Raw genomic sequence first — 25780 nt, 5'->3', positions numbered from 1 at the left:
GAAGGGTTGCTTTTCTATGTCGTTCGACATCTCGTTCACCATCTTCGTTCGACTGGGAAAGGACAGGGAAGGGGAGGGGTATAGAGGCTGCCGCCGGGGCAGCCGGTAGAGGAGGAGCAGTTGGTGGACGTATCGTAAGGCAAAGAGAGCTCGAATATCGCTTCTTAGGCTGCTCGAAGCGAAACGTGAACTTTCCAAACAGCTGCATATCGCGATCAGGCCTTGTCGAACACTTCTTTGACCCGTACATCCTGCTCAATTCCTATCCTAGCCATGCTTCTTGTGACTGCTGACTCGAACGTTCCTGACACACAAGGTTCGATCCGCTAGTCGCCTCAACAGAAAGAAGCAAGTGCTAGGACAAGGAACATACGATGAAACGCTGCCGAGGCTTGTACGACCCCAAGCGAGCGGCCGAATTGCAAACTGTGCATAGAGAGGGAGAGCACGTTTTCAGGGTCCACTTGCCAATTTGGGACCGCACGTTCGAAGCACAATGCCGATGCGAGTTCTCCTGGAGAGCTGCAAGCATTCACAACGTGTGGTTCGGACGTATTCTGCGAGCCGATCTTGCAGCAAGTCCTGTCTAGCCCGCCGTCATGCGCATGACTATCATTCTGCACTGCCCGTGAGTTGGCCAGTGGCTTCGTTGCGGCCCTGTCTGATCACTTTGTCCTTGACGAGCTTACCAGCGCAGCATACGGCAATGCCATTGTACCTCTTCGCCGTAATTCATGGCTTATCATCGAGTTCGCTATTTTGCTTCCTTGAAAGGGCAGCATGTTGCACTCAGTCTCACACGACAGCCTATGGTTACTCTATGGTATATTGCGATTCCAGTCAGTTTACAATCTTGGCTTCTGTACGTTTCTATGCAGCTTCTCTTCCTTGAAAGCTTGCGGACTCGACTGCACTTTGAGCACTTTGACGAGAGCATCTGCGAGCTTGTCGGGCTCTTCTTGGGCGACTAGGTGGTTGCCCTCGATGGTGAAGCTGATACCACGCTCAAGACCGTCGATGTCGGCTGCAAGGCCCTTGTTGTCAAACCCTCCTTTCATGTTAACCACACCGACCCAAGCACCGTGGTCTGTAGCCAGCATACCTTTTCTACCGATGTAGCCCATCCAAGTTGAGACGAAAGCAGCGGCCTCGTGCCATTTTGTGTTATTGAGTTCTAGCGGTGTGCGTTTGAGATCGTTCTCCTGTACGTCATCAACTGCAAGAGCGCGTGAAGGAGGTAACGTTGAGGGGCGGAGACCAAAACGCAGATGGAGGTCGAGGACACGCGGGTGCCAGACCTTGAAGAAAGGCTTTGACTCGAAGTAGACTTTCGCGTCGGGAAGTGAGTCGAAGGTGTCCTTGCGTGCGACGGCGCCTTTTGCGAGAGGAAAATCAGTGAGAGCGGGCCAAACTTCATTGGGGAGCTTGTCGAACTGTAGGCGCTCCTCGTCCTCGCATGGGATGATGGCGGGATCGATGAGGATGAGACCCTCAAGCATGCGTGGCCTCGCATGAAGGAGGAAGGTCATCGAAGCTCCGCCGAAGGAGTGACCAAGACCTATCAAGCGGCGCTTGGCTGTTGGTGAAGAAGCCTTGTGCGATGGAAGAAAGGTGGGAAGCCACGACGGAGGAGCGTTGGGGTCGGAAGCTAAGTTAGGCAAGTAGTTTTCGAGGAACTTGAGCATGTCGCGTGGATGATCCGCCCAGCTGATGGTGTCTCCGAGGATGTCACGGTTGATGCTACCTGCCTGGCCCGAATGCGTGCAGTCAAAATTCCAGATCTCATCGATGCGATATTTGCCTCGCAGCTCCTCGGTCTGTAGCTTTTGTACCAATGCTTCAAGAGCTGGTTCAAAGATCTCCTTGTGAAAGCCATTGGCATGTGCCATGACCAGTGTGATACCTTGTCTCGTATCCTTCGTTTTTGGCTTGGCATCGGACCCGAGCTGAGCGGGAACAATGCGGTTGACGGTCATCCAGAGCTGAGCCTCGTTGGCTGTTCTTGCTTCAGTGATTCGCTGTGTGTGTCCAGACTGCAAGCAGCCGCTACGTAAACTACGCATAACCTTGCGCTGACCTTCGTGTTCCTTTCCACCACAGACGCCGACCCAGTGTTCGAAGTCAGCTTCCCTACGCCGACGTTGTTCCGCCTTGGCTGCTTGTGGATCCGAAGGAAGAGGACCGAGCCGGGAAGTGCTTGGGATCTTGGCATCATAGATGTCAGATTTCGCAGATCGAACGTGCGAGCGCGGCCAGGCAGCAGGATAGACGTGCGTTGTCGAGATCCATTGCTGTGTTCCGTTCGAAGATGGGTCTTGAGAAGGAGCAGTGAAGACCACTCGTGGGGCTAATATTGGGATGGCGGGTCGCACATGCGGGTGGGGAGGTTGAAGAGACGGCAACAGCTCCGCCGGTCGGAAGTCGTCGGTGGGCATCGTGTCAATAAGGTGATGAAGCGTACGCGTGGAAAGATGAGGGTGAGCAGAGTCGTTGCAACACTCTATATGTAAAACTCAATTGGTCGAATCGACAGCTCGATCCTGATACGGGGCCGTTTGGTGAGTTTCAGGTGTTGATGATGAGTCGGCACCGAGAGAAGAGGAGGATGGATTGGGGGCATCTGTGACGCCAGACCCTCCTTCCTTTGTAGATGTAGTTGCCGAACAGTTCGTGTGGGGTCGCACGGAAAAAATAGGACAAGACTGCTGGTCCGGCAATAAAGCTCGCCGGAGTATCCGGTTGGCGCAATTCGAGCTCAGGAGCGCGTATTGTCGGACGACAAGATCAAGCTGCCAATACTCTCTTCAGTGCGGAGACACACTGTGTTGGAGCATGCTCGTGCGAACGCAGGAGGAGCAAAGAGACGAGCTAGATTGTGCAGCCCACAGCTGCTGGCTGGGATGTGGTATTGGAAGACGGCTTCGAGCGAAGATGAGCTGCAAAATCGGGGTGTGTGCTATGTGGATTCTGACGATCTGACAATTTAACTGGGTTTCACGTGACTCAGCTGGCCTTCTGAGCCGCGGACGAAAGCAGCAGAGCTGTGTTACTCTGCGCTTTCATACTCGCTCCACAATTTAGAGCTCGAACGCCCATTTCATGAAGACCAACTCACACCCTTTCTTCCGCATCTTCAGCTCTTTCATTCGCCAAGTTACGACACAGACTTCCAAGTCACCATTCTGGCCTGTAGTCGTTCGGCACACCCTTTCAAGGATCCTCCAACGACACACTCAAGCTTTAACAGCTCTCCGAACCGGCCCGTTTGTTCACGAGGTAGCAGTGGCCTATCTTCCGATAAGCTTCTACGTCTCTCCTTCTAGGAGCATTCCACAAATCTACAACATCAAGCAAAAGCAAGGGCCCCACTTTGTGATTCCACGCCCGCTTAGTTTTCCTTCACCATGAACGACAGTCTTGGTGCGCTGCTAGCCATTGTCGTACTCTGGTCGATCTTGCGCTTCGCGTTTGGCGGCGGCTCCAACAGCAACTCGAATGGCGGCCATCAGGTACCAGCTCTCAACACCGCTCGCACACGTCAGGTCCCACAACACATGGTTGACTCGGTCAAGACCCTTTTCCCGCACATCTCTGACGCATCTATCCGCTATGATCTTCAACGCTCGGGTAGCGTCGAAGCTACCTGTGAACGCATTCTCAACGAAGGTGGTCTGCCTTTACCACCTGCAGGCTTCTTCGGTACTGCGGAGCCATCGACACCGAACGCAGCAACGCTTCGGGCGCAGAATACTAATCGCACTCCCAACGGCTCCGCCTCTGCATCTGCGTCGTCGGTCAGCACGCCCAGCAAGTCTCCCAACTTGATCTCTCGCTTCGGTCTTCAGTCCCGCATAGCCAGCTCCGATGATCTGCCATCAACGCCAAACTCACACACCAGCAACAACAGCCAAGGCAGTCCGAGCAGCTGGGCCACCACGCCAGAGGAGAGAGCAAAGCTGCTCAAGGATCGCAAGGAGCAGATGATTTTAGAAGCTAGGAGGAAGCTGCTCGAGCGACAGCAGAATGCGGCAAACGGCTCAAACCCTGTCGCAAATGGCGCTTCTGCATCGACGTAATCGTACTTCGCCCCTGTCTTCCGTTGAACGACCTTGCCGCAATTACTCGCTCAGCATTACATCTAGATGGTTTGTATCGCGATCCAACAAATATGATAGTCGTACTCATACTACTGATCTCGCTCCTCCTGTTGCTATCAAAATCGCACCTTCAGATGTGCCTAGAGCGTGCAATTCATGAGACAGTGAGACAATGTCATGATGTTCGGATCGTGTGAGCTCGAGCTGCGGCTAGCACGATGTTATCGTGCATTTATACGAGGTCTAACATTTTGTTTGAAAATGTCACGTGAGGACACTTTTCGGACAGAAGTCCCTGTTCCAACACTTTTTCGCATTCTTCTCGACTTCAAACTGCTTCCGATCCTTCTTGCAGCTCCTTCCCATCATCCTCGTCCAACTCGAGGTCGCTCGACATTTGCATCGTCAAGAGATACATACCAGAAGATCTCCAAACACCAAGAAGCTCTCGTCACCGCCCCTACATACTGATCATCATGCTCAGAGCTGCAACTCGATCTGTCAGAGCCTCTGGCTCGTCTTTGCGACTGTCGCCATGCTCCCGCACATACGCATCTGCATCCCCTTCATCTTCCGCCGCCTCGTCGTCCTCGAATTCAGCCTCAGAAACGACGTCTCTCCCATCAGCAGCGCCACCTGGCACCATCCTCAAGGGTGTTTCGATCTACAAAGACAAAGCAGACCCCGTTGCGCTTCAGGACAAGGAATATCCACCTTGGCTCTTCAAGCTTCTCGATGACCCTTCTATCGCCTCTTCTTCATCTCTTGCCTCCATTGAGATGGCTGGTATGTCAAAAGGCGAAGCACGTGCCACTCAGAAGCGACAGTCCAAGATCCTGCGTGCCGCACAGCTAGCTAAGGAGAAAGCTGCAGCTAAAGCTGCCGAACGAGCCACTCGGAACGCCTGGATGGAAACCACAAAGGGCGCCGCTGCCGCGAAGAAGGCCGAATGGACACCGGAAGAGAAACGTGCTAACCAAATGGAGAAAGCGATCCAGGTGGAGCAAGGGAGAAGAAAGTCTCTGAGGAAGGCAAACAAGGAAGCGATCAAGGCCCGTAACTTTGTCAGCGCTTCGTAATCTGCTCGCCTTCACAGACACTCACATTTGCATTCGACATGTTTCATCGTTGCAGTACATTCGACGTATAGTATGGACTCCTAAAACAACAATTTGACCATTTCTGCGTGCAAAAACAGCCTAGCTACATCATCAAACATCAGAAGCCAGGCCAGTTCTTGTTTGCGAACTCCTGCATGTCTCCCACCAGCGCATCAGGGTTGTCCCTGCAATCGTGTCAGATTAAGGAAAAGAGGAAAAAAGATGGTCAGTGATTGCTTTATACTAGCTCAGATATCTCGACTTGGACGATGACGACTTACAAAGCAGCGAAATGTCCACCAAAGTCGTGCATCTTGTAGAACTGCCAGTTGAGACGGTACTTGACATCAGCCAGCTCTTTGGTCTCGCGATCGCCTCGTACTTGAAGTGCGAAAACCCAAAAGGCTTTTGCTTTGCTTCCTACCACAGCTTCCAATCTGGGTTAGCGAACATGTGCGACTCTTTGTACGGCAAGAACGAGGTGTGGATCGTGTTGGTTAGGTAGTAGATCATGACCGTAGTCAGGGTGTCCTCGTCCGAAATGTGTCAATGTGAGAATGCGTTCGTGTCGGCATCGTTGAAAGCGGGACAGCGTGGGTCCGACCAGGCGTAATACTTTTCCAGGATCCAGGATAGGATGCCGACTGGGTTGTCATACAAACTGTAGCCCAAGGTGGAAGGCTGTGTGTCTTGAATCTTGACGTAGCCACTGCCATGTCCTGCATAGCCGAGTCTCAAGCCCGCACGCTCGGGGAATTTTTGCAGAGCTCAGTTGATCGCATCCGAGATCCCCGCGGATGCAACGCTCTGAGCGTTGTTATACCCAAATGAGCTCAAACTCGTCGCAAAGCGATGCCAATCAACCCTTACCTCAAAGCTTGTCGGAAAGGCCTGAGTTGAGGGGCTTCAGCTTCTTCGTTGGCTCTGTGAAAGACGCTAAGTTTGCAAAGTCAAAGAGCTGTTCCAGAGTCCTCTCCGAAGGTTGACTTTGATCTGTCTGCACCTTCGCTGGACGAAGGCTGAGAAGTCATCTCAGGACTAGTCCCCTCCATCTCGGCAATATTTCTTGCGCCTTAAGCTTGCATGTGTTCCCAGACGTGACCGTCCTTGGCCCGATAGTCTTCAAAGAGTCAGGTCCTGTTCAAAGAGTCAGGCCCTGTTCAAATTCCCTGGAGGCTTGTCGCCGTTCTCTTGCTGGCTTATTTTTTCTAGAGTGTTTTTCCGTCTTGAGGCGGTCTTGTAAATGACAGTTGCGGGAACGGCTTTCGCTGTTGGCGGTGGGGAAGATTGATGCTTGTATGTGGAGCGAAGGCAGACAGATTCACAGCAAAGAAGCTCTCAAGTACTGATTAACATCCTTGCGCTCGCTGTCAAAGATGGCATCGAGCCTCAATTTTCCGAATTGATAAACCGAAGCAAAATGAGTTGACCGTCTAGACAGGCTTGACGAGTTCTGACCCTTCCCAACATCCGTCCTCCACACACTCGACCCACCTTCACTTGCAACACCACCACATCGACTCTGCTGCACGTGATTTTGGCGTGCACATCTGAGCACAGGCCACACGTGTCACAACCTACTCAGTCAGATTGTTTTGCTCCGCGCTGTCGCAAACCGACTCAGCCACTCATTTTGTATATATAGGCTCCATTTCACTCCTCGCTCTCTCTCTCTCTCTCCTACCACCATCTCCTCTTCTCGCAAGAGTCACGCAACACCGACCTTGCTAAAAACCCTTCTTTCCCACCCGATTCCCTCCTTTACGTTCCGCCTGTACAACCCGCTCTTCTCTGCGCTCGATCGGCCCCCTTACGGCGGGCTGGGAGCCTTTGAGCCAGCGAGCCACCTCGCTGACCCGCAATTTAACAGGACCTCCATTTTGTCTTCTGCATCGACCGACTGACCTCATCTTACGGCCGTGTGAGCCAGGCTGGGATCTCGACAAACAAACAATCAATCAAACAAACAGCAATTCATCATGCCACCGATACCGCTAGACAAGAGGGCCAAGGAAGGCTATCTTCCTTTGACTGCCACAGACGCTGGACCAGGGCCCAAGCTGTCGCTCAAGCTTCGCGCAAAGCTGGCGTTGTGCTCAGCAGCTCTCTCTCTGTTCATCTTTGTTTCTCTCAGCTCCTGGTCCGTACCTGAAGCAGTATATGCGGTATGGCAGCAGAACATGGATATACGATGCGACGAGACCACCTTGTCAAACTCGCGCTGTCAGAACTCGCGTATGTATGCCGAGCAACTCCTGTCAAAGCATCCACTCATCGACGGACACGTCGATGTTCCCGCCCTAGCACGCTACTTCTACTACAACAAGCTTGACGAAATTCCTTTTGACCAGCCGGCCTTCGCTAATGGTAGCTATCCTACCAAGGGTCACGTCGACATCCCAAGGCTCCGAGCAGGCAAGAGTGGTGGATTCTTCTGGTCAGCCTTCGTCGAGTGCCCCGATTCAGCCGCTGTTGGAAAGGACTTTGAACATGCTGGATCCCAACCTGCTGTCCGCAACACAGTAGAGCAGCTCGACGTGATCAAACAGATGATTGACAAGTATCACAAGGACTTCCGTCTCGTTTCGGACGTCAAGTCCGCTCGCAAAGCCTTCAAGGATGGCAAGTTGATCAGCTTCATCGGAATCGAAGGAGGACACTCACTCGGCAACTCTCTCTTTGCCTTGAGAGCGTTCGCATCAATGTTCAGCACATCGTTCGGCCCAGTGCGATACTTGACCTTGACCCATACATGCCACAACGCCTTCGCTGACAGTGCTGGCGAGCACCCACCTCGATGGAACGGTCTCAGCCCCTTTGCTCGTCATCTCGTCTTCGAGCTCAACCGTCTCGCTATCGTTCCCGACATCTCACACGTTTCGGATGATGCAGCTCTCCAAACCATCGACATGACACGAGGCCCCGTCATGCTGTCTCACTCTTCAGCTAGAGCCCTCAAGGACATCGAAAGAAACGTGCCTGATTCAGTGCTCAATAAACTCGCAGCTTCAAAGAAAGATCACGTAGTTATGATCAACGTCTATCCTGGCTTCATTGGCGGGACTGAAGATCTGGACCAGGTAGTCAAGCACGTAGAACACGTCAGCAGCATTGTTGGAAGGGGTCACGTTGGCGTTGGTACCGATTTTGATGGGATCATGTCGGTTCCTAAGGGCTTGGAGGATGTGAGTCACTATCCTGACCTTGTAGCCAAGCTTGTTGAGAAAGGATGGACCGATCGAGAGCTTAATGGATTCGTCGGAGAGAACGTGCTCCGTGTCCTTGCCGATGCGGAGAGGGTTGCCTTGAAGATGAGGAAGGATGGAGCACAACCGGACAACACAAGCTGGAACGATGTTTTCCGTTTGTCGACAGACGGAGCCTGATTTTTCAACACCGACAATCAATTCAATCAGCGGTTTGACTCAGAATGGACACGCAATCACATCATCAGTTTGTGAAAAGATCGAATTGAGGAACGTAACTATATTCTGAGTCAAGTTAATGAGCGGCCGCGCTCAGAGACCAGCAACGGTGACGGCGTACGCAGTCTGGCCCTTGTAAGACATAGTCTTTGTGGCGCCTTGCACTTTTCGTGTGTCTGGTCTGGGCAAGATAACCCAGAGACTGTTGGCCCACAATGGCTTAAAGTCATTCTTTGTAGCGGTAGCCTTGACCTTGACCTCATCCCTGCTCGAAGAGATCTCAAGCTTGATCTCAGCAACAGCCGGCTTGGCAGAAACACCATCGTCCTCTATCCAGGTATAAGTGTAGTCGCTGGGGCTAACAGCATCAGCGGGCGAGGGGAAGACCTCAACACCACGCCAGTCATCGTGGACGACCTGACCGCCCTCCTCCTCGGTGAGGATCTTGGTGCCACTGCAAGTGACCGTAGCCAAGCCTTGCGACTGGGTGAGGGTGACCTTAGGAAGACCGACAGGGACAACGGTTCCTTCACGAGCAAAGATGGCAAAGTGCGAAAGAGGAGTGGAGACGTTGTCGATCCACTGACCTGCCTTGTAAACATTGAAAGGTGCGTTGGTGTCGTAGTACACCTTCTTGTCGTCTTTGCCTGTTGCAGGAAGGTAGACACGACGAGTGAGCTCATTCTCGTGGTAGGAACCAGCAACAAGCAGCTGACCGTGTCCGATCCAGTAGTCGAAACCCTCAAGCACTTCTTTCTTGTACACCTCGGGGTCGGAAGCAAACTCGTTCCAGCCAAGCCAGGTGTTCATGGGCTCAGCAGCAAGGTGCGAGCGCCAGTTAAGGTTGTTGATGAACGGCAAGAGCTCGTATCTGCGCTTGATGGTGTTGCGGATGATGTCAACGACTTCGGGGTACATCCAGGGAAGGTTGTTGAGCTTGACACCCAGTGGGTCCTCCTTGCATGGCTTGAACGAGTGAATGCAGAATCGAGGCTGGGTAATACCGGACTGGATCCATCGAACGAAAAGCTCAGGACTGGGGAGAGGACCAGCGAAGCCACCAATGTCGTTGCCGTATGACTGGAGAAGAGACATCTGAGCGTTGAGGTTCATAGCGACAGAGCCGCGCAAGTTGTGCCAGCTGGTGCGGTTGTCTCCGGACCATGTCGAGGCGGCCCACTTCTGAGTGCCAACATTGGCAGATCGAGTGAGCACGAAAGGTCGTCGATCAGGGTGGCATGTGACGAGAGCGTCGTGCGATTCTCTTGCCATGAGTTCGGTGTTGGTCATGCGACCAAGGAGACCGATAGGAGTAGGCTTACCAGTACGATTACCGTCAGTCTTGGCATCACCAACAAGGTCGTTCTTGCACTCGAAAGCATCGTCAAAGAGCAAAAACTCGTTGTTGTCGTTCCACACCGAGTCAACACCGAGCTTGCACAAGTCGAGCACACCCTGTCTCCACCAATCCCTACCGGCCTTACTGGTTAGGTCCACCCACGAACCAAGGGCGTTGAAGCCAGGAAGACTCGACCAAATACGAGTCACGCAGGCTTTGTTGTCGTTGTTAGGATCAGAGAAGAGAGCACCGGCGTCGTAGAGCTTCTGGTAATCAGGGTGGGACTGCAAGACGTATGGCTTGATGTTGGGTGTGACACGGATACCGGCCTTGTGGAAGGTCTTGACCATCTCGCCGAAGTCAGGGTAACGCTTGGTGTTCATGGTGAAAACCATACGGTTGGCTTGATCGTCTACAGTGTAACCCGACGAAAGATGGATAGCAGAGCAGGGAATGTCGTTGTCCTTGCACATACCAGGCCAGCCAGACAGGAGTTCCTGAGCGATGGGAACATCACTCTCGCCGAGACCCATACCGCTGGCAAGGTATCCCAACCAGTCTCGTGGCACAAGCAGAGGTCGACCAACAAGGTCAGAGAACTGCGAGACGACCTGCTGAGCGTGCTCGCCGAAGAGAATGTACTCCTCGAGACCGCCCCAGTGCTGTGCGTACTTCTTGAACATAGTCCATGGCTCGTCGATGAAGCGGCCGACATCCCAGTTGGCATCCGAGTTGGAAGCCGAGTAGATACCGACGACCGAAGTGAGGGGTTGAGGATTGCCTTCGGCGTCGACAGGCTTGGGTAGCGACATGAGGAAAGGAGTGTGCTTGTAGAGGGGGTCCGAGAGGTAGGAGTCGTAGCTGGCAGCATCACTTCCCGAGATAGCGAAAGATCGATGGGTTAAGTCGAGAGGAGCAGCCTTCTCTCCCATACCGACGTGGAGGTTGTGGTTGTTGAAGCGAGTGTATCGCATGAAGCCCTTGTCAGAGAAGCAGTACGACTTGTGAGGAGTGTCAGCGAAGACACGGACCTTTTCCGAGCTGCCTTTAATGCTCTCGTGAACCTCAATGATGGGAGTGTCATCCCACTGGACGGTAACATGGCGGGTAAGACCCTGAACACTGATGGTGGCTTTCTTGGCGGCAGCATTGACCTTGGACGAAACAGCGAGGGGCTTGCTGGACCAGTGGACGTTGCTCTGTTGCGGGAGAGGGTGGTTAGGCCCAGTGACGACGATCTTGAAGATGGTGGGAGTGAGGAAGCGCAACGACCACTCGAAACCCTGCTTGTTGGTAAGCACAAAGGCATCCGAAGGCTGTTGGCCCGCAGGCTGAAGATTTGTCAAAGGTCTCTCTACCAGCATGATTTTAGACAGATTCGCCGGAAGAGGAGGATCGACGGCGGAGAAGTGACGGGTGATGAGGAGGAAAGGAAGGTCATGGGAGAAGCAAGTTGCTTAAGAACCAACTGCCGACCTGGTCAGCACCGAGGAAACGAGATCCGATCCGGAAGAACTCAACAGCTCCGCACGAGCCTCTCTCGGTCACAAGCAGACAGAAAGACGCAGTTTGGAATGTTTCAAGAAAGCTAGCCGAGCAAAAGGCCGAGCAAGGGCATAAAGCTGGGGCGATTGACCCCAGCCCTGTGTCCAGGTGTTACGGTCTGTCGTTTACCAACTTTTGGCTGGTGAGAGAGACCCTCTCTGAGAGATCAGGCGAGCTCAGGGTCCATCCCCACGAAAAGCGAAAGAAAACAAGTTTTTTAAATTCTCCGGATTTATCATGGAAGTGGGAGAAGGCGCCTCGGTTCGCTGCGGGGCTCCGGTCCGGGTAGCCGTTTTCTTCGGCAGGAACATGTCGGTACGAACGGCTCAACGGTCCGACCACCTTCCAGTTCTGTCAACACCATAAAGGAGAGAAAAGCAGAGACTGTTCAAGTGGCGAAGAAAGAAGCAAAACGGGAACAAAGTGAGGAATCGGTGGCGGGCATGCAAGCGAGGCAAGGCATGGAGAAAAGTTCGGGTAAAGGTAATAAACAAATATAGAATAAATCAATTAACAATAATAATTAATAAATGATAAATAAATAATAACAAATAATAAATAAAAGGGACAACCTCGGGGAGCTTGGCAGGCAGTGTTCGGCCATCGGCCATTTCGGCATCGGCAGCTCAAATGGCCGCTCGAGCAAAACCAATGAGCAATCCTTGAATTCTTCTTCCGCCATCCCGCTCAATGCCTGTGATTGGGCCACCCAAGTTTGCAACTCCGTCTTTACACCGCTATTACGAACCTTCGATGACAATCGCAAACTACTCTTCAACCATGATCATCTCTCAATTCGTCCGGAGGTTCACCCTTGTCGACAATTGTTCAAATTTGTTTTTCTTTGATGAATTTTTTTCTTTTTCCCCCCCCCCCCTTTCTTTTCAATCTGCAGGCAATCGAAAAGTAAGTGTTTGGAACAAAAGAATTATCGTGCGAATGGAGAGATGCGCATTTTTTCAATGGTGAGCGAAGGGGCACGTGACCAAGGCGCAGCCTTCCATTTCGTCGCAACGCTTTGAGCCGTCTCGCTGGCTCTCCCCTCTTCCTTCTTCTCGATCACCTTCTCTTCTTCGCGCTTGCCTCCAGGCTGCGCTTCGTCAAGTTTCGCCCTTCCTTGCCCCTTACGGCCACGGCTGGGAGCTCGCAAGCAACTCACTCGAGTTAGGCAATTTAACGTTGCCTTTTTTCCCTCAATTTCTCAGCCTCCTTTTCCAACAATTTTCACGCGTTGTCAAGGCACGATAAGTCACCGTTGAATGCATGTCATCCCCGCGTCGCTTAGTGCACCATTTACTGTACTTTATGAAATAAGTTTTACAAATTTGCATTTTGAGAGACATCTAGTAGCTGTATCGGAAGTTGATGTTCTTCTTGTCAGTCAAGTCAAGGAAAGCCTGTGAATAATCGATCTGATCCTCGGCATCCTCGGCGCGGCCCTTAAGAACGTTGGTGGCACGACGCTTCCTTCGGTTCTGGTCCATGTAGTAGAATCGAAGCCCAAGGAGCACCAGAATCGAGGCAACATAGCAACCGAGTTGACCAAAAAATGCGGGGCGATATAATGGCGCATCCTTATCCTGGAAGAGCTGAGGACCAGCTGAGTTACCAGCTGCCCAACCAACGAAAGTCGCCGTAGTGACAACAGCACGCTTTGTCTGTCCAGCAACGTTCCTGCTAAGCAAGGAGAAGGAGAGTGTCGCCTGAGCCTGGATGCAGATGGTCATGTAGAAGGCGAAGAGAAGACCACCGGCGTGCTCCTTGGTGTTTGGGATTGTGAGGAAGAGAACGGCGGAAATGATGTTGGGAAGTGTGAACAGAACAGCAGTAAGAATGGTCTGGTTCCACTTTTTGGCGACCCAAGCAGCGGCGAGAAGGACAAGAATCTGAAAAGCTCCCTGAGCAAGACCGAGCAAGTTGGTCTGGAGGACCGAGAAGCCAAGGTTGGTCTTGATGATGATGTTACCGTAACTTCCGAGACCACCGGTGGGGATGGTGTTGAGCAAGTTGATGAGGAAAAGGGCCCACATCTGGGGGTCCTTGACGGCTTCCCAGACGTGGTCCATCTTGAACTTCCTGTTCTGAACACCGGTTTGGTTCTCTCGAACACGTTCGACCACCTTGGTTCGCTCCTCTTCAGTGAAGCCACGAGCCTTCATGGGAGAGATGGGCAAGATGTAGACGATAGCGCAGCCCCAGATGACGGTGAGCAAGCCAAGGACGAGGAACATGATCCTCCATGAGGCCAGTGCAGCACCTTGAATGTGGTAGAAAGCGAAGCCCAACAGGCCACCGAACATAGCTTGCAAGCCATTGCAGCAGTACCAAAGAGTAATAGTCCTTGCCTGCTCTTCTTTGCGGTACCAGATAGCAGAAAGAGCGACGAAAGCGGGCTGGCAGACGCACTCGAAGCATCCGAGCATGATTCGAAGAATCAGAATACCGGTGAAATCATGGCAGAGCGCGACGAAGCAGCACGAAATACCCCATGCAGTCACGCAGAAACCAAGCCATCGGTTGATGGGAAGACGCTGAACGAGGTAATTCTGAAGACCTTCGGTGCAAAGAATGGCCAAGTAGAGACATGTGAAGAGCCAGCTGTATTCTTGGCCCTTGAGCTTGAGGTCGGTACGAATGCCCATGATGGCAGCGAAGGAGAGGATCTGCTTGTCAAGAGACTGACAGAAGTAAGTACCAAGCATGATGGTGAGGACACGTTTGTCGATCTTTCGAAGAAGGCGCTTGTTCTCCTCAGGAGTGATGGTGACGGACGCATCAGTGTACTTGAGCACCTCCTCGTCGGCCTCTTCAATGATTGTGTTTGGGAGAACGGCGATATCGTTCTGTGAAAGCTTGCCGTTGATGACGCTCTCCTTGTCGAGGATCGATGCATCAGTCGTGACCAACTGGACAGCGGCGAGCTTGTGAGCCCCCTCGAGGTCAGGAGTCTGTTGCTTCTCGGCCATCTTTGACAGTGTTCAAAGTGAGACCGATGTGGGGTGATCGAGGAAGATGGGTTGCCTGCAAGGGCAGAAAAATGACTCAGATGAAAGTTGCTCCTGCGACACAGAAGGGTCTGAATCCAAGGCCCGGTGGATGAGGGTATGGGAGGTGAAGCGAGTGTGGGGGAGATGCGGGTTGAGGGATGCGGGGAAGGATGGGGTAAGTCAAGTCAAGGTCTATATAGTTTCTGTGAAGATATCGACGCTGCTCTCTAGCACGGATGAAGGAGGAAGGAAGGTTCGCATCTGGCCTTGAGGCTGCAGGTGTAGCCCCAGATAGGCTTGACTAGAGCAAAGCGCGATTGGTGGCGAATCTCTAATGGACAAGCTCGGGCGGCAGTAGAAGGGACGGGTAAAACAAACTCGTTCAGAACCAAAATCGGAAACATGCTTGCATCCTGGGTGAAAGAGCAACGCAAATGACCGGGATCCGGTCCGGTGGAGCCTGAACTAAGAGCCAAACAGCGTTGAAGCCGAGCATCAGTGCAGAAGTGAGTCAGGAATGGGACAAGCAGAAAAGGTACACGGGTTCGCCAAGACCGGAACAACGTTACGGTCGTGCAGAAGCGAAAGGCAGAAATCTTCAGTATCTTGACGTGGATTGGTTGCGAATGTCTCCGTTCCTTGAAAGGGGCGTGCGTGCCGGTGCTGCATGGCGAGGAGAAGTGAGCATGGTCCATCGGGGCCCTAATGGCGAAATGCGAATTGCGAATTGAAGGGGAAAAGCGAGTAAGCCCCGGCAAATCGCAGTTAGTTTACAATAGTCTTGTCACTGTCGGTGTCAAGGTCAGTGTGGGGTGCGGGGATGGGCGAGATGATCAAGTGGGAATTCGAGACGAGAAAAAACCCCTACAAAGTGCGGCAGCAAGTCTATTCACGCCTCGACTTTCTTTTTCATGGATTGGTCAAAAGGAAAAACAAAAAACAAAAAACAAAAAAAAAAAAAAAAAAAACAAAAAAACAAAAAAACAAAAAAACAAAAAAACAAAAAAACAAAAAAACAAAAAAAAAAAAAAAAAAAAAAAAAAAAAAAAAAAAACAAAAACAAAAAAAACAAAAACAAAAAAAACAAAAACAAAAAAAAAGAAAAAAAAAAAAAAACAATTGTCCCGCACCTCGACCTGATGGGTTGACTGGTCACGGAAAACGGTCGTATACAACAGCGGCCAAAGCTTGCTGATAGTTACATCTCTGGCGTTAGCACGATGGCCTCGATCCCGCGGCATGTTTCAAGTTTTAGCTAGAGGCTGTGTGTGACAGTGATCGACGCCCCCATCACTCGACGCTGAGGACTCATTCAGACGTCGCTGCATTGCTGAGAGCGTGTCCTCCCAGCGTACATTTCGTGACTCAGCATGGGCGCGTGGGGGAGTTAGTTCTACTCATGCCAGTGAATATAGATGTCACTTTCTTGAAACGATGGACAGAGATCGAGACCCTGGCCGAGCGCCGTAGCAATGACCGACGTGTAAGAGATTGGTTCCTGCACCCTTGCTTTCAAACCCCACAGTCATGCTCGCATCGATATCGCGATCGGCAAAACCAAGATTTCAACATCATGCCGCTCTCGCGTGGCGATTCAGGTGCCGTGCTCGTGGCAAAAGGTACTGTGGCTACGCTTGGACAATCTTGGGCGGTCATGATCACTTCGGTCCTGTTCCGTTCCTGTCTGCCGAATAGCATCGAAAGACAGACGCTCGGGAAGCGAGGGGAAGGCGACCCGGTCCGTACCAGCCCCGCACAATCGTCATCATGAGTAGCCCTTGTCTTGGCGCATGAGAGCAAAATGTTCTTGCTTCTTGAATTCCGACCTGTGCTTCGTTTTTGCTCAGAGATCCTTTGAGTTCCCGAGCTCGCTCTGAACCAGCTCTGAACAGTCAAATGATTGATCAAGATCGTTGCGGTCCACAATTGCGATCTTCCTTGTCTCTCTCATGGGTGCGGAAATCGGGATCACACATCTGGCGGAAGCGTCCAACGATACACTGAGAATCGGGGACTGATCTTGCTTTTGTTTGTGTGCCGATAACTATGGCCGCTTTTTTTTTTACAGGAAGTGAGCACGCAAGACATTCAGTCGGGCTCAGCATGGGTCTAAGGATGAAGAACGAAGTATGCAACATGAAGTATGCAACATGAAGTATGCAACATGAAGAAAGTCTAAGAAGAAGCAAGCAAGGATCGCGTTCACCCTTATTTCTTGCAGTCTCTCCAGATCGAATTGAGTGCCTTGACCTCGAGGTCAACCACCTGGAGCTTGTTGTCGCCAATTGACACCTTGAGCTTCGACGGAATCTGGTCGTTCTCAAAGAAGAACACCGAAGTGCCCGCCAATTCACCATCGTTAACAAACACCTCGATCACCGACCTGTCCACAACAGCCTGCAGCGTAATGTACTGGTCCTTGCCCTCAGCATCAATATAGGCCGAAGGGAGAAGAGGTCCAAGAATGTACTGTTTCTGGTCACCGCCAGTGTTGCTGGAGCCGGCGTAGTTGGCGTCGTAGCGGATGATCCCCGATGTCTTGTCGGTGAAGAAGGGGTTGCTCGCTGCGAACGAGGGTCCAGCGTTGCGTCGGTCGATGAATGCAAATGCTGGCTCACCCATCTGGATGCCGGTCTTGACGCTCTGCTTGCCGTCAGCGGAGAAGAACTCGAACGAAGCGATGGTGTTGTACGTGATATTGGTGTTGGCGGGGAGCTTGAAGGTAGCCTGGACGTCGAAAGCGCCGTTGCCTTTGAGCTGAACAGTCTTGTTGCCGCTGTTGTGGTGGTTCTTGTGCGAGTATAGCTTCTGGCTGGGGATGACGGAAAGGTTGGCCGGACGGTTGTTGAGAATCAAGTCACCGAACTGAGGCGTGGTTCGGTAGTACTTGAGTGTAAGCTCACGGGGAAGAGACTGGATCGAACGGAAAGGAGATGTGGGAACGACCTGAGCGTATTCCCAGTTGCTGGCCCACGCCACCGCATAAGCCTTGTTACCAGGGCTGTTGCTCCAGCTCGAGAAGGCGTAGAAGTCCTTGCTAAAGTCCATGCTCCTGACAGCGTTGTCACGAGGGGTGAACTTGGTGCCGTCCCAGTCACCGACCCAGTACTGAACGAACGAGCCACCCTGAGGAGCACCAGGATTGATCGAGATGGCAAGCACGTACATCATCTTGCCATCGTCGGGGCCGCCCTCAACAGGGACCTGGAAGAGATCGGGGCATTCGTACTGGTAGCCGAGGATACCGTACGACTGGAAGCGGCTAACCTCGGTCCAGTTCTTCATGTCGGGCGAAGCGTAGAAGACAATGCCGAATTTCTGAGACAGGGCCAGGGCGACGATCCAGCGCGAAGACTTCTCGTCCCAGAAGACCTTAGGGTCACGGAACTGCGTCTGATTGCGCGAGATGACAGCATCGGGATACTTTGTGAAGGTGACACCATCGGACGAGTAAGCGAGGTGCTGTGTCTGCGAGGTGGGTGTGTTGAGCGTGTACATGGCGACAATGCGCAGATCCTTGGGAGTCGACTCGTTGAAGAAGCCAGTGGTGTTTTCAAAATCGATGACAGCATTGCCACTGAAGATACCCTCGCCCTCCTTCTCAGGAGCGATGGCGATGGGGAGGTTCTTCCAGTGGTACAAGTCATCCGAGATGGCGTGGCCCCAGTGCTGGTTACCAGCGATGTTCTGGGTAGGGTTGTACTGGTAGAAGAGATGCCAAGTTCCATTGCTGTAGACAAGACCGTTGGGATCGTTCATGAAGTTGACCGTGGGCGAGAAGTGGATTTGAGGTCGAATTGGCTCAGTGTAGACGGGAGGCCGGTAGCCCGCCACCGATGAGCCATTGGAGCTGAGGTGCTTGCCATTGGCATTGCTGCTACTGCTATCGTACTGATTGCCACCATTGTTCGTTCTCGGGTAGACGAGGTTTGTCTTGATGCCAAAGTCGAAGGGATCGGCAGGCGAAGGAGCCGCGGAAGCCTTGACGATGGCCAAGGATGCCAAGATGGCACTGACAAAGCTTGACTTCATGGCGAGAAATTCAGAAAGCCGACCGACGGTGAGTGTCTTTTGAGGGGTACGGAATCTGCGGCGGTCTTGCAGCCGGTGTGGGGTTTGGGCTGTTCGAAAGGTGGATTGCAAAGGGATCTGGACACCACGAAGCAGATCGAAAAGGTCTGAGTGGAGTTCTGAAACGTCCTGCAGTGAAGGGTAGTCACTCCAATTCCGCAATTACAGCAAGAAAGGGTAAGAAGCGTCCTTGAGGAGAACGGTATGAAAGAGAGATGGAGAAGGGAGCGGGAGGATGGGTGGGTTGCGGGGATACGAGGAAAACAACGTCCAAGATGAAGAGGGAGTTGTTATATATGTGCGAGGGAGGTCCGAAAATAGGGAGGACAGGTTTAATGAAGATCAGTTGAGGGTCCTGATCGACCGAGGCAAGACCAGGCACGGCTCCAAGGAAGAAGATCAGTGTGCAAGTCATACAACGTGGGGATAAGAGAGGCCAGAATATGTTGGGGCTCCTCCAGAGAGGTCAACTGAAACTGCAAATGGCTGAAAGAGGTGGGCCCATTGTCCCTGAATTGCCTTGCACATCGGTGAGCTGGTGACCCTCGGCCGGCCACTTTATCCTTACTACTACGCAGATGAAGATGGCTGCTACAATGTGGGAACAAACACCCCAACCACACTGCTCGCAGAGGATTGCAGACGGTCGTCAGGTAAGGCTGCAAAGGCGGTGGACCGGTGTGTCTGCCCCTTAAGGAGTTGCGCCACTCCTTGACATCCAATGCGTCCGTGTGACATACCGATGATGGGGGTACAAATGAAGACGACTGTGGACGGTATGAAGCTCAGGATGCACAATGAGGTTGCGGGCAAGCAATCGCCCACAACCTAAGTAAAAACTGCGTGGGAGGTAAAGCTAGCAGAGCAAGGGGCTCCGAGCTTCTGCGGAGTCTCCCACAGATCTCTTCAAGACATTGTTGAGGGGGTACGAAAGCGGAAAGATCTAAAGCCATCTCGGGGAGAGAAGCTGCAAAGAAGCAGAGCAAATGGCTCCGAGAAGCTGGTGAACACGCGGAGTTTGGTTCTCAAGAAATCAGGAGGAGCCCGAGTAGAAAGCCGAGCAATAGAGCGGAGAGCTGTGATGCTGCGTCAAGTCGGCCTTGTTTGCCTTCGCTTGGGGGAATCGCGGCGAGACAGGGCTTGGCATGGTTCTGCGCAAACAGCATCGGTTATGACAAGGACAAGATAGGGAGGGAAAACGGAGGAGAGAGGGTGGTATTAGGTCGAACTTCAATGTCGACACGCAGAGACTCAAAAGCACGAGACAGACCGAAATATATCAGAACGAGCGCCTAAGCGAGGGTTTGATGGAGCGAAATCGCTCCGTGTTTGCAGCTCGCCAAGCCATCCGAGCATTCGCTGTGCTCCACTACAACACCTGCTTGCCGCCGATCCGTCCCTTTTTTGAAGACGTCGGTGAAGAATTGGCCGAAAGGGCTAAAGCGACTGTACTCGTATCGAGCATGATCACGGATCACTTCTTCGAAGCGAACAAAATGGGTAGGCTTGAGTTTGCTGATCTAAGCGAATGCGATCTCGGCGAAACATCGGGGAGATAGGCCAGCAGGCTCATGCTCAGGCTACTATGCACAACGCTCGCTTCGTCGGTGTCGCAATGCCGACCACTGTTCTGATGTTGTTGGTGGGATGGACGGCAACATAGCCGGCCAAGTGTCGTCGTGAGCTTGGAACAGTGACTCCACGAGTCGGCGAGCAATGCCGCAGAACAGACAGGCGCTGAGCACCAAGTATCTTTGTTCGGCGGGACAGAGAGATGTGAGGCTTGCTTTTTGCAGCCGAAAGAGACATCAGGCTGCCGTTTTGCGTCGGTTGATGATTTCGACACAAGATATCATGATGGGTTTGTAACCCATTGTAAGGCTCCCACACTACGCCTTGGCACAGCATCGCCTTGCATGTGTCGCTTGCATCCCACGCTCTTCCAGACATTGTGTGGAGATGTGAGACTCGTTGCCATTTGTTGTTCAGACCCTCGTTCTCATTCATCTCTGCTCCCATTCTGCTGCTGCAGGGGTAGCTCCTCTAATTGTGGTGGCTGGAAGCATAGACGCAGTCACACAATGTACAGCAGATGCCGTGTTGCTTGCGAATGCAACATTGTCAGCACAAATCTGCAAGATGTCATTCGGTCCTGTGCCGCTGCCGCCTCGCAACGCAGACCTATCATCACGGCGTAGTTAGCTTTGTCAACAGACAGGTGCCGAATTCTGACTAGCTTGCGTTCAACTTTAACTTGGTGAAAGCGTCATCCGTCGGTGCCCCGCAATCTTCATTGCTCGGACCACGGGTTTTGTAGGTTGAGCAGCGGAATCATCGGTTTGGCTTGCTTGTGTCATGAGAGGTGTGCCGGAATGAAGTCTTGAGCCTTGCACAGACGATCACCTCATCAGCTCGATTTTCATACTGTTTTTTGTGTCATCATTTCGCTCCGCATTTTTCATATAATGCTTACATGAAGGGCTTGAAAACGGCGAGCAACGTTGTGATACAATGTGAAGAAGTTTTGTCCCGATAACTGATGATCTGGGAGAGTTTGAGTACGATGTCATTACTGATTTAGGGCAGAAACATATGTATATACTCAATTGACTAAAGAACGTGGGGAGAGCCTAGTGCTCTTGGCTTGATATATATACATTTGCGTGGTACCTGCCAAAGGTGGGAATACTTCTACTTAATGATCTACCTTGACAACGAGCGGGACTGTGTTGTACCTGAACTCCTGTCAGATCGGTTCTACCAAATCTCCGATTAGATTGACCTAGCCCGATCTCTTCACCATCGGCTTACGTCAACTTTCATCATCATATTGGATCGATACCTTTGTCACGTTGCTCTTCGACGACGACAACTTTACAGCTGAACTCTGACGCATGAGATCTGCAAACAAAAGAGAGAAGATGGCGTTCTGTGCTCCTGAGTTGCAAACCAACACTTGACACGCGAGGACTCGGAACGCGGAGATAATCATCGTACCCACCTGTTGCTCTCTCCGCTCGTTTCATCTTTGACGACTTCCATCACCCCTTCAAGCTCAATAGCCTTGCTCCGACTCGGAGAGCGCGCTACGATGTCTCGTCTCCAATTCAAGTAGCAGGCGCCGCTGTTCAAGGATACAGACACCAACTCTTACAGCACGCGTCGCGGGCAGATTGCCGCGATGGCTCGTGAGACGTTTCGACCAGGGGCCACCTCACCTTCGCCCCTCTCGTCACCCACGCCATCCACGGTGGCTGCTTCCGCTGTGCGAAAGGACACATCTTTACCTTTCGCGCCATCGCCCGCCTTCCGTGACGTCGCATCTCCGATGAGCGCTTCGCACGCCTCGCTCAGCACGAACCCTGTACACGCTACACTCTCACCACGTCCCATGTCGCCTGCGGCGTATCGCATCGACCATAGTCTTGCGAGTCATGCGCAGGTGCCATCCTCCATTGCATGCATGCAAGTGAACACCGGCGCTTCATCTGCCAAGGGAAGTAACAATCAACACAATCCAGCTTCTGCCAACTCGCAGCAGTCATCTTGGTCAACTTCCTCAGCAACACCGAGCGCAGACAAGGTCACGGAGCGTGCCTTCTATCGCCGCATCCTTTTTCAGGACCTACCGACCTCGACCGAAGCGCCCAGCATCACCCATGACGTCGACCTCGATCACGAGGTCCTCCTTTTGCTGGCTTACCTCCTGCGCGAGACTGTACTGCCATGGTATAGCAAGCTCACACCGGATCGAGAGTTCCTAACCCAGGTAACATCGATCATTACTTCTATCATTCACACCATTGTGCAACGCCAAACGTCGCTGCCGAAAGCTGCTTCAGCAAATGAAAGCGACATCAACGCGCCTAGGATTGCGGCGGAGCTGTCCCGGATTCACGACTTGCTCTCTCGCGACATTCCACTCATTCTTCGACAGCATTGCTCGGATTTCAGACAGGCTCAGAGCAAAGCGGACAGCGTATGGGCACCTTTGGGTACTCAACAATCCTCTTTGGCCACGTCCACCGGTGTCTCTATTGCTGAGCAGGAAGAACAGCGGCGTCAGCAAGTTTGCGAGCAGCTGCCACCAGAATACCGAGATGCATTACTAACGACGTCGACCACCGAGCAAGCAGCTTCGCCGTTGCGAATCGCACAACTCTTCCATGCCGCCTCGCCGCATCCAGGTCTTAATCCGGTCACCGGCTCACTAGATGGCAAGATAGATCTGGCATATCTACGAATCGCTGTGCTCAATCTGCTCTCCTCACTGCTCCCCGCCGACGAGTTCGCTCCAGATACGGAAAAGTTCATCGTGCGAGATGTTCTAGTGACAGTGCTCAGAGGTGCGCTTGCTCGCTCTTTCCGGCCTTGGTTCTTTGTACAGAGCATCCACAAGGTGTTGGATGCTGCTGGCTGGCCGAGTAATCCCAATCTTCCATCTGCTCTGGTACCAGACGGAGAGGAGGACGAAAAGTTGGCCACGGCGGACAAGTCGCCTCCGAGCGCGGACCTGCTTTCGGCGGCAGTTGGACTGCTTGCTTGGCTGCCGGCAATCATTATCAAGGTGTGGACGCTGATCGTCTTCACCGCGCTGCCATTCCTGGTGCATGCTTATCTGGATATCTTCAATGTGCAGCGTGCTGCGACTCGTAGAAAGCGACAGCAGCTGCAGCAGAAGGAAGAACGCATGGCAAATCATGAACGCTCCTCGTCTAGCAAAGGTACTTTCCCGTCCTCGATGTCGATGGGCAGCCTGTACGAACGCAAGATGCATGGTCGCTTCCCATCTCGCAAGTTCCAGTTCAGTCACGACGACACAATCACTGCACAAGGCCGCTCTTTGACCATTGACGGCAAGCTGACATTACCGCAAGCTGACTTGGCGAGAGCGCAGAGTAACACCGGAGCTGGAGGCACAGAGCTTAACAATGACGACGTATCGGATGAGGAGGATCTGGCTCGAGACTATGTTGGCAACTGGCTTGATGCAGTGGAAGAGTTGCTCCAGGCAAGCTCTCACCTGGTATTGCGAGTCACGTTCGGCTTTGCAAGGACGATACTTGGGACGACGGGACTGGACGAGTCAATCAATCGAATGGCAGTACGCAAGATCAATTCGGAGCTGAGGGATACGCAGAAGCTTGCCAAGATGGTGCGTGAGCTTCGTAGGATCTTGCTACCCGATGGTCACCTACCACCTTCGGTACCTGATCCCGACACAGAGATGCAGGAAGCCGAATGGATTCGCTTGCGGACTCGACTAGTTTGTGGATCTGCGCGTCCTCCTGCATGGGCGAGCGGAACGACTCAGAACAGCGAAGATGCAATGGTTCCATGGCTTGTCAAGAAGATACTGTTGGGATGCGCCGATGTTGGCATGCGTAGGGGCGATCGGGCTTGGCGTGTGCAAGATACCCGGATTCAGCTGCAGCGACTCACGAGCTGGCTAGAGCCGTTCTGTTCTCCTCAAGCTGCCGGACCCAACACACTGCTGGCCATTTTGCTCTTTGAGCGAGTTGTAGTCGCGCTGAGTCCTGATCTCATGCTGGCATAGATAAGATGGCCTGACGATGATATTTAATGAACAATATGATGATACCCTTTTCTCTGTTCGAACTTGATCCTGTGATGTGCAGTTGAAATTAGAAACACCACTTGGATGGGGCCACAAACAGGCACCCTTCGGACAGGTATATCTCTACTAAAGGTCTTAAATATTACGAGAGAATGGAGACTACAAAACATGAGTATATTTCCTTTTAATCGCCACTGACATTCGCTGTGTTGTTCCAGGTGAGTCATAACCATAAACCGTCTGTCCAGTGGCGCCCGCCTTCATAACCGTTGCCATGTTAACGTACCACTCGGCATACCTTCTCGGTGTCAACCCTGGAGAGTAAGCTGCACATGCTCCCACGAGGTTCATGCTTATCTCGGTCGCGCCGGCACTGCGCTTAATTTCGGTCTTCTGGTCCCGAATACTCCAATCTAACATGTCAGGCCCTCGAAATACCGACGTTTCTTCAACTTGTGCATGATAAAAGTAAAGATGTTTTATGGTCCCGATACTGGTGATCGGGGATAGTCTAAGTACGATGTCACTACTTTGTTAAAGCAGAAACATATACTCAATTGACTGGGCAAATGTGGCGAGAGTGCTCTCTGTGAGATATATATACATCTTTGTGACACCCCCCCACCAAGTCCCGCTCGTTGTCAGGCTGGGTCATTAACCGTAGAGTCTCCCACATTCGGCATGTGCCACACTTTTGTATATATATTGAGCAGGGAGTGCTAGGCTCTCGCCATGTTCACTTAGTCAATCGAGTATATTTGTTTCTGTCTATAACAGCAGTGACATTGTACTTAGACTCTCCCCGATTGCCAGTATCGGGACCGAAACGACTTTAGTTTCTAACAGTGCATACTAAATTTGATCAAACGAAAGAAAGGTTTGACAGCTCATGTTAGGTCGAAATACAGAAACATCGCTTTGGTGAAACAACAATTAGCTAGCGAGGTCATGGCTTTCGTCATGCGTTGAGACGAATTCGATTGCTCCCGTAATCCGGCTTTCACGCGGAGCTGTCGAACATGCCTAAAGCGACCACCTATCTTTGCCATTCCTTTGCCTCTATTTGGCTGCTATCCGGCGGTGCAAGTATGTACGATATTTGCTATTGATGAATTCTGCTTTAACCGTTGAGAAACAAAAGCACACTAGAGAGCACAAAAAGCAAGGAAGTCATGGTGTATCACTGCAGATGGTGGCGACCGGCAAATGTTCGAGGTTCCGGTTGCGGTCGACATCAAGATGCAAGAAGGTGCGTCGGGTCGGTACAAAGAGACTAACCGATTCACATGCTCAGTGGTTGAGTTCTCTCTGTACTCTGCTGTACCGTTTTCTACCGACTTTGAAAATCTCTGTCTCAGTTTCATTCTGCGACTAATACTTTTCTTTTTTTTTTTTTTTTTTTTTTTCCCCTCCGACAGTGACAAGACCGCCACGATGACGAGGTGAAGGGTACAAGAAGATCGCAATTTTCTTCGCTTAGCGATCAAGGAAATTTATCGTGCAATATTTGACCGGGTCTGCTGTGAGTGGATCGACAGTGCTGAGCTCGAATTTAGCCAGAATCTCAGAAGATCACGTAAGGAAGCGAACAAAAGCAAAGATAGCGACACAGCCGTTGACATTTCAATACATCCATCA

The 25780-nt window shown here is 52.1% G+C and overlaps 10 protein-coding genes across 10 annotated transcripts; 4 read left to right on the top strand and 6 right to left on the bottom strand.

Moving 5' to 3' along the window:
* Window positions 1-845: 845 nt before the first annotated feature.
* On the bottom strand, window positions 846-2435 carry UHO2_02443 (uncharacterized protein; the record flags this gene model as incomplete). Its single annotated transcript, XM_041555231.1, has 1 exon — window positions 846-2435. The coding sequence occupies one exon, from the start codon at window positions 2433-2435 to the stop codon at window positions 846-848; it is 1590 nt and encodes a 529-aa protein (XP_041411165.1).
* A 969-nt stretch (window positions 2436-3404) lies between these two features.
* Window positions 3405-4076, top strand: UHO2_02442 (uncharacterized protein; the record flags this gene model as incomplete). The annotated part of the gene is made up of 1 exon (XM_041555230.1): window positions 3405-4076. The coding sequence occupies one exon, from the start codon at window positions 3405-3407 to the stop codon at window positions 4074-4076; it is 672 nt and encodes a 223-aa protein (XP_041411164.1).
* A 497-nt stretch (window positions 4077-4573) lies between these two features.
* UHO2_02441 (uncharacterized protein) lies at window positions 4574-5176 on the top strand (the record flags this gene model as incomplete). Its single annotated transcript, XM_041555229.1, has 1 exon — window positions 4574-5176. One exon carries the CDS (start codon window positions 4574-4576, stop codon window positions 5174-5176), a length of 603 nt encoding a protein of 200 aa, XP_041411163.1.
* A 2000-nt stretch (window positions 5177-7176) lies between these two features.
* Window positions 7177-8583, top strand: UHO2_02440 (uncharacterized protein; the record flags this gene model as incomplete). Its single annotated transcript, XM_041555228.1, has 1 exon — window positions 7177-8583. One exon carries the CDS (start codon window positions 7177-7179, stop codon window positions 8581-8583), a length of 1407 nt encoding a protein of 468 aa, XP_041411162.1.
* Window positions 8584-8715: 132 nt separating this feature from the next.
* Window positions 8716-11325, bottom strand: UHO2_02439 (uncharacterized protein; the record flags this gene model as incomplete). Its single annotated transcript, XM_041555227.1, has 1 exon — window positions 8716-11325. The coding sequence occupies one exon, from the start codon at window positions 11323-11325 to the stop codon at window positions 8716-8718; it is 2610 nt and encodes an 869-aa protein (XP_041411161.1).
* A 1524-nt stretch (window positions 11326-12849) lies between these two features.
* UHO2_02438 (uncharacterized protein) lies at window positions 12850-14472 on the bottom strand (the record flags this gene model as incomplete). Its single annotated transcript, XM_041555226.1, has 1 exon — window positions 12850-14472. The coding sequence occupies one exon, from the start codon at window positions 14470-14472 to the stop codon at window positions 12850-12852; it is 1623 nt and encodes a 540-aa protein (XP_041411160.1).
* A 2229-nt stretch (window positions 14473-16701) lies between these two features.
* On the bottom strand, window positions 16702-18525 carry UHO2_02437 (putative SUC2 - invertase (sucrose hydrolyzing enzyme); the record flags this gene model as incomplete). The annotated part of the gene is made up of 1 exon (XM_041555225.1): window positions 16702-18525. One exon carries the CDS (start codon window positions 18523-18525, stop codon window positions 16702-16704), a length of 1824 nt encoding a protein of 607 aa, XP_041411159.1.
* A 1614-nt stretch (window positions 18526-20139) lies between these two features.
* Window positions 20140-20514, bottom strand: UHO2_02436 (uncharacterized protein; the record flags this gene model as incomplete). The annotated part of the gene is made up of 1 exon (XM_041555224.1): window positions 20140-20514. The coding sequence occupies one exon, from the start codon at window positions 20512-20514 to the stop codon at window positions 20140-20142; it is 375 nt and encodes a 124-aa protein (XP_041411158.1).
* A 1231-nt stretch (window positions 20515-21745) lies between these two features.
* UHO2_02435 (uncharacterized protein) lies at window positions 21746-24121 on the top strand (the record flags this gene model as incomplete). The annotated part of the gene is made up of 1 exon (XM_041555223.1): window positions 21746-24121. One exon carries the CDS (start codon window positions 21746-21748, stop codon window positions 24119-24121), a length of 2376 nt encoding a protein of 791 aa, XP_041411157.1.
* A 180-nt stretch (window positions 24122-24301) lies between these two features.
* On the bottom strand, window positions 24302-24562 carry UHO2_02434 (uncharacterized protein; the record flags this gene model as incomplete). The annotated part of the gene is made up of 1 exon (XM_041555222.1): window positions 24302-24562. The coding sequence occupies one exon, from the start codon at window positions 24560-24562 to the stop codon at window positions 24302-24304; it is 261 nt and encodes an 86-aa protein (XP_041411156.1).
* Window positions 24563-25780: the final 1218 nt, after the last annotated feature.

Source organism: Ustilago hordei (genome assembly GCF_900519145.1).
Source record: "Ustilago hordei strain Uho2 genome assembly, contig: UHO2_contig_04, whole genome shotgun sequence".
Lineage (NCBI taxonomy): Eukaryota > Fungi > Basidiomycota > Ustilaginomycetes > Ustilaginales > Ustilaginaceae > Ustilago > Ustilago hordei.
Note: the sequence above shows the minus strand (reverse complement) of the source record. Positions and strands in the feature narration are given on the sequence as shown.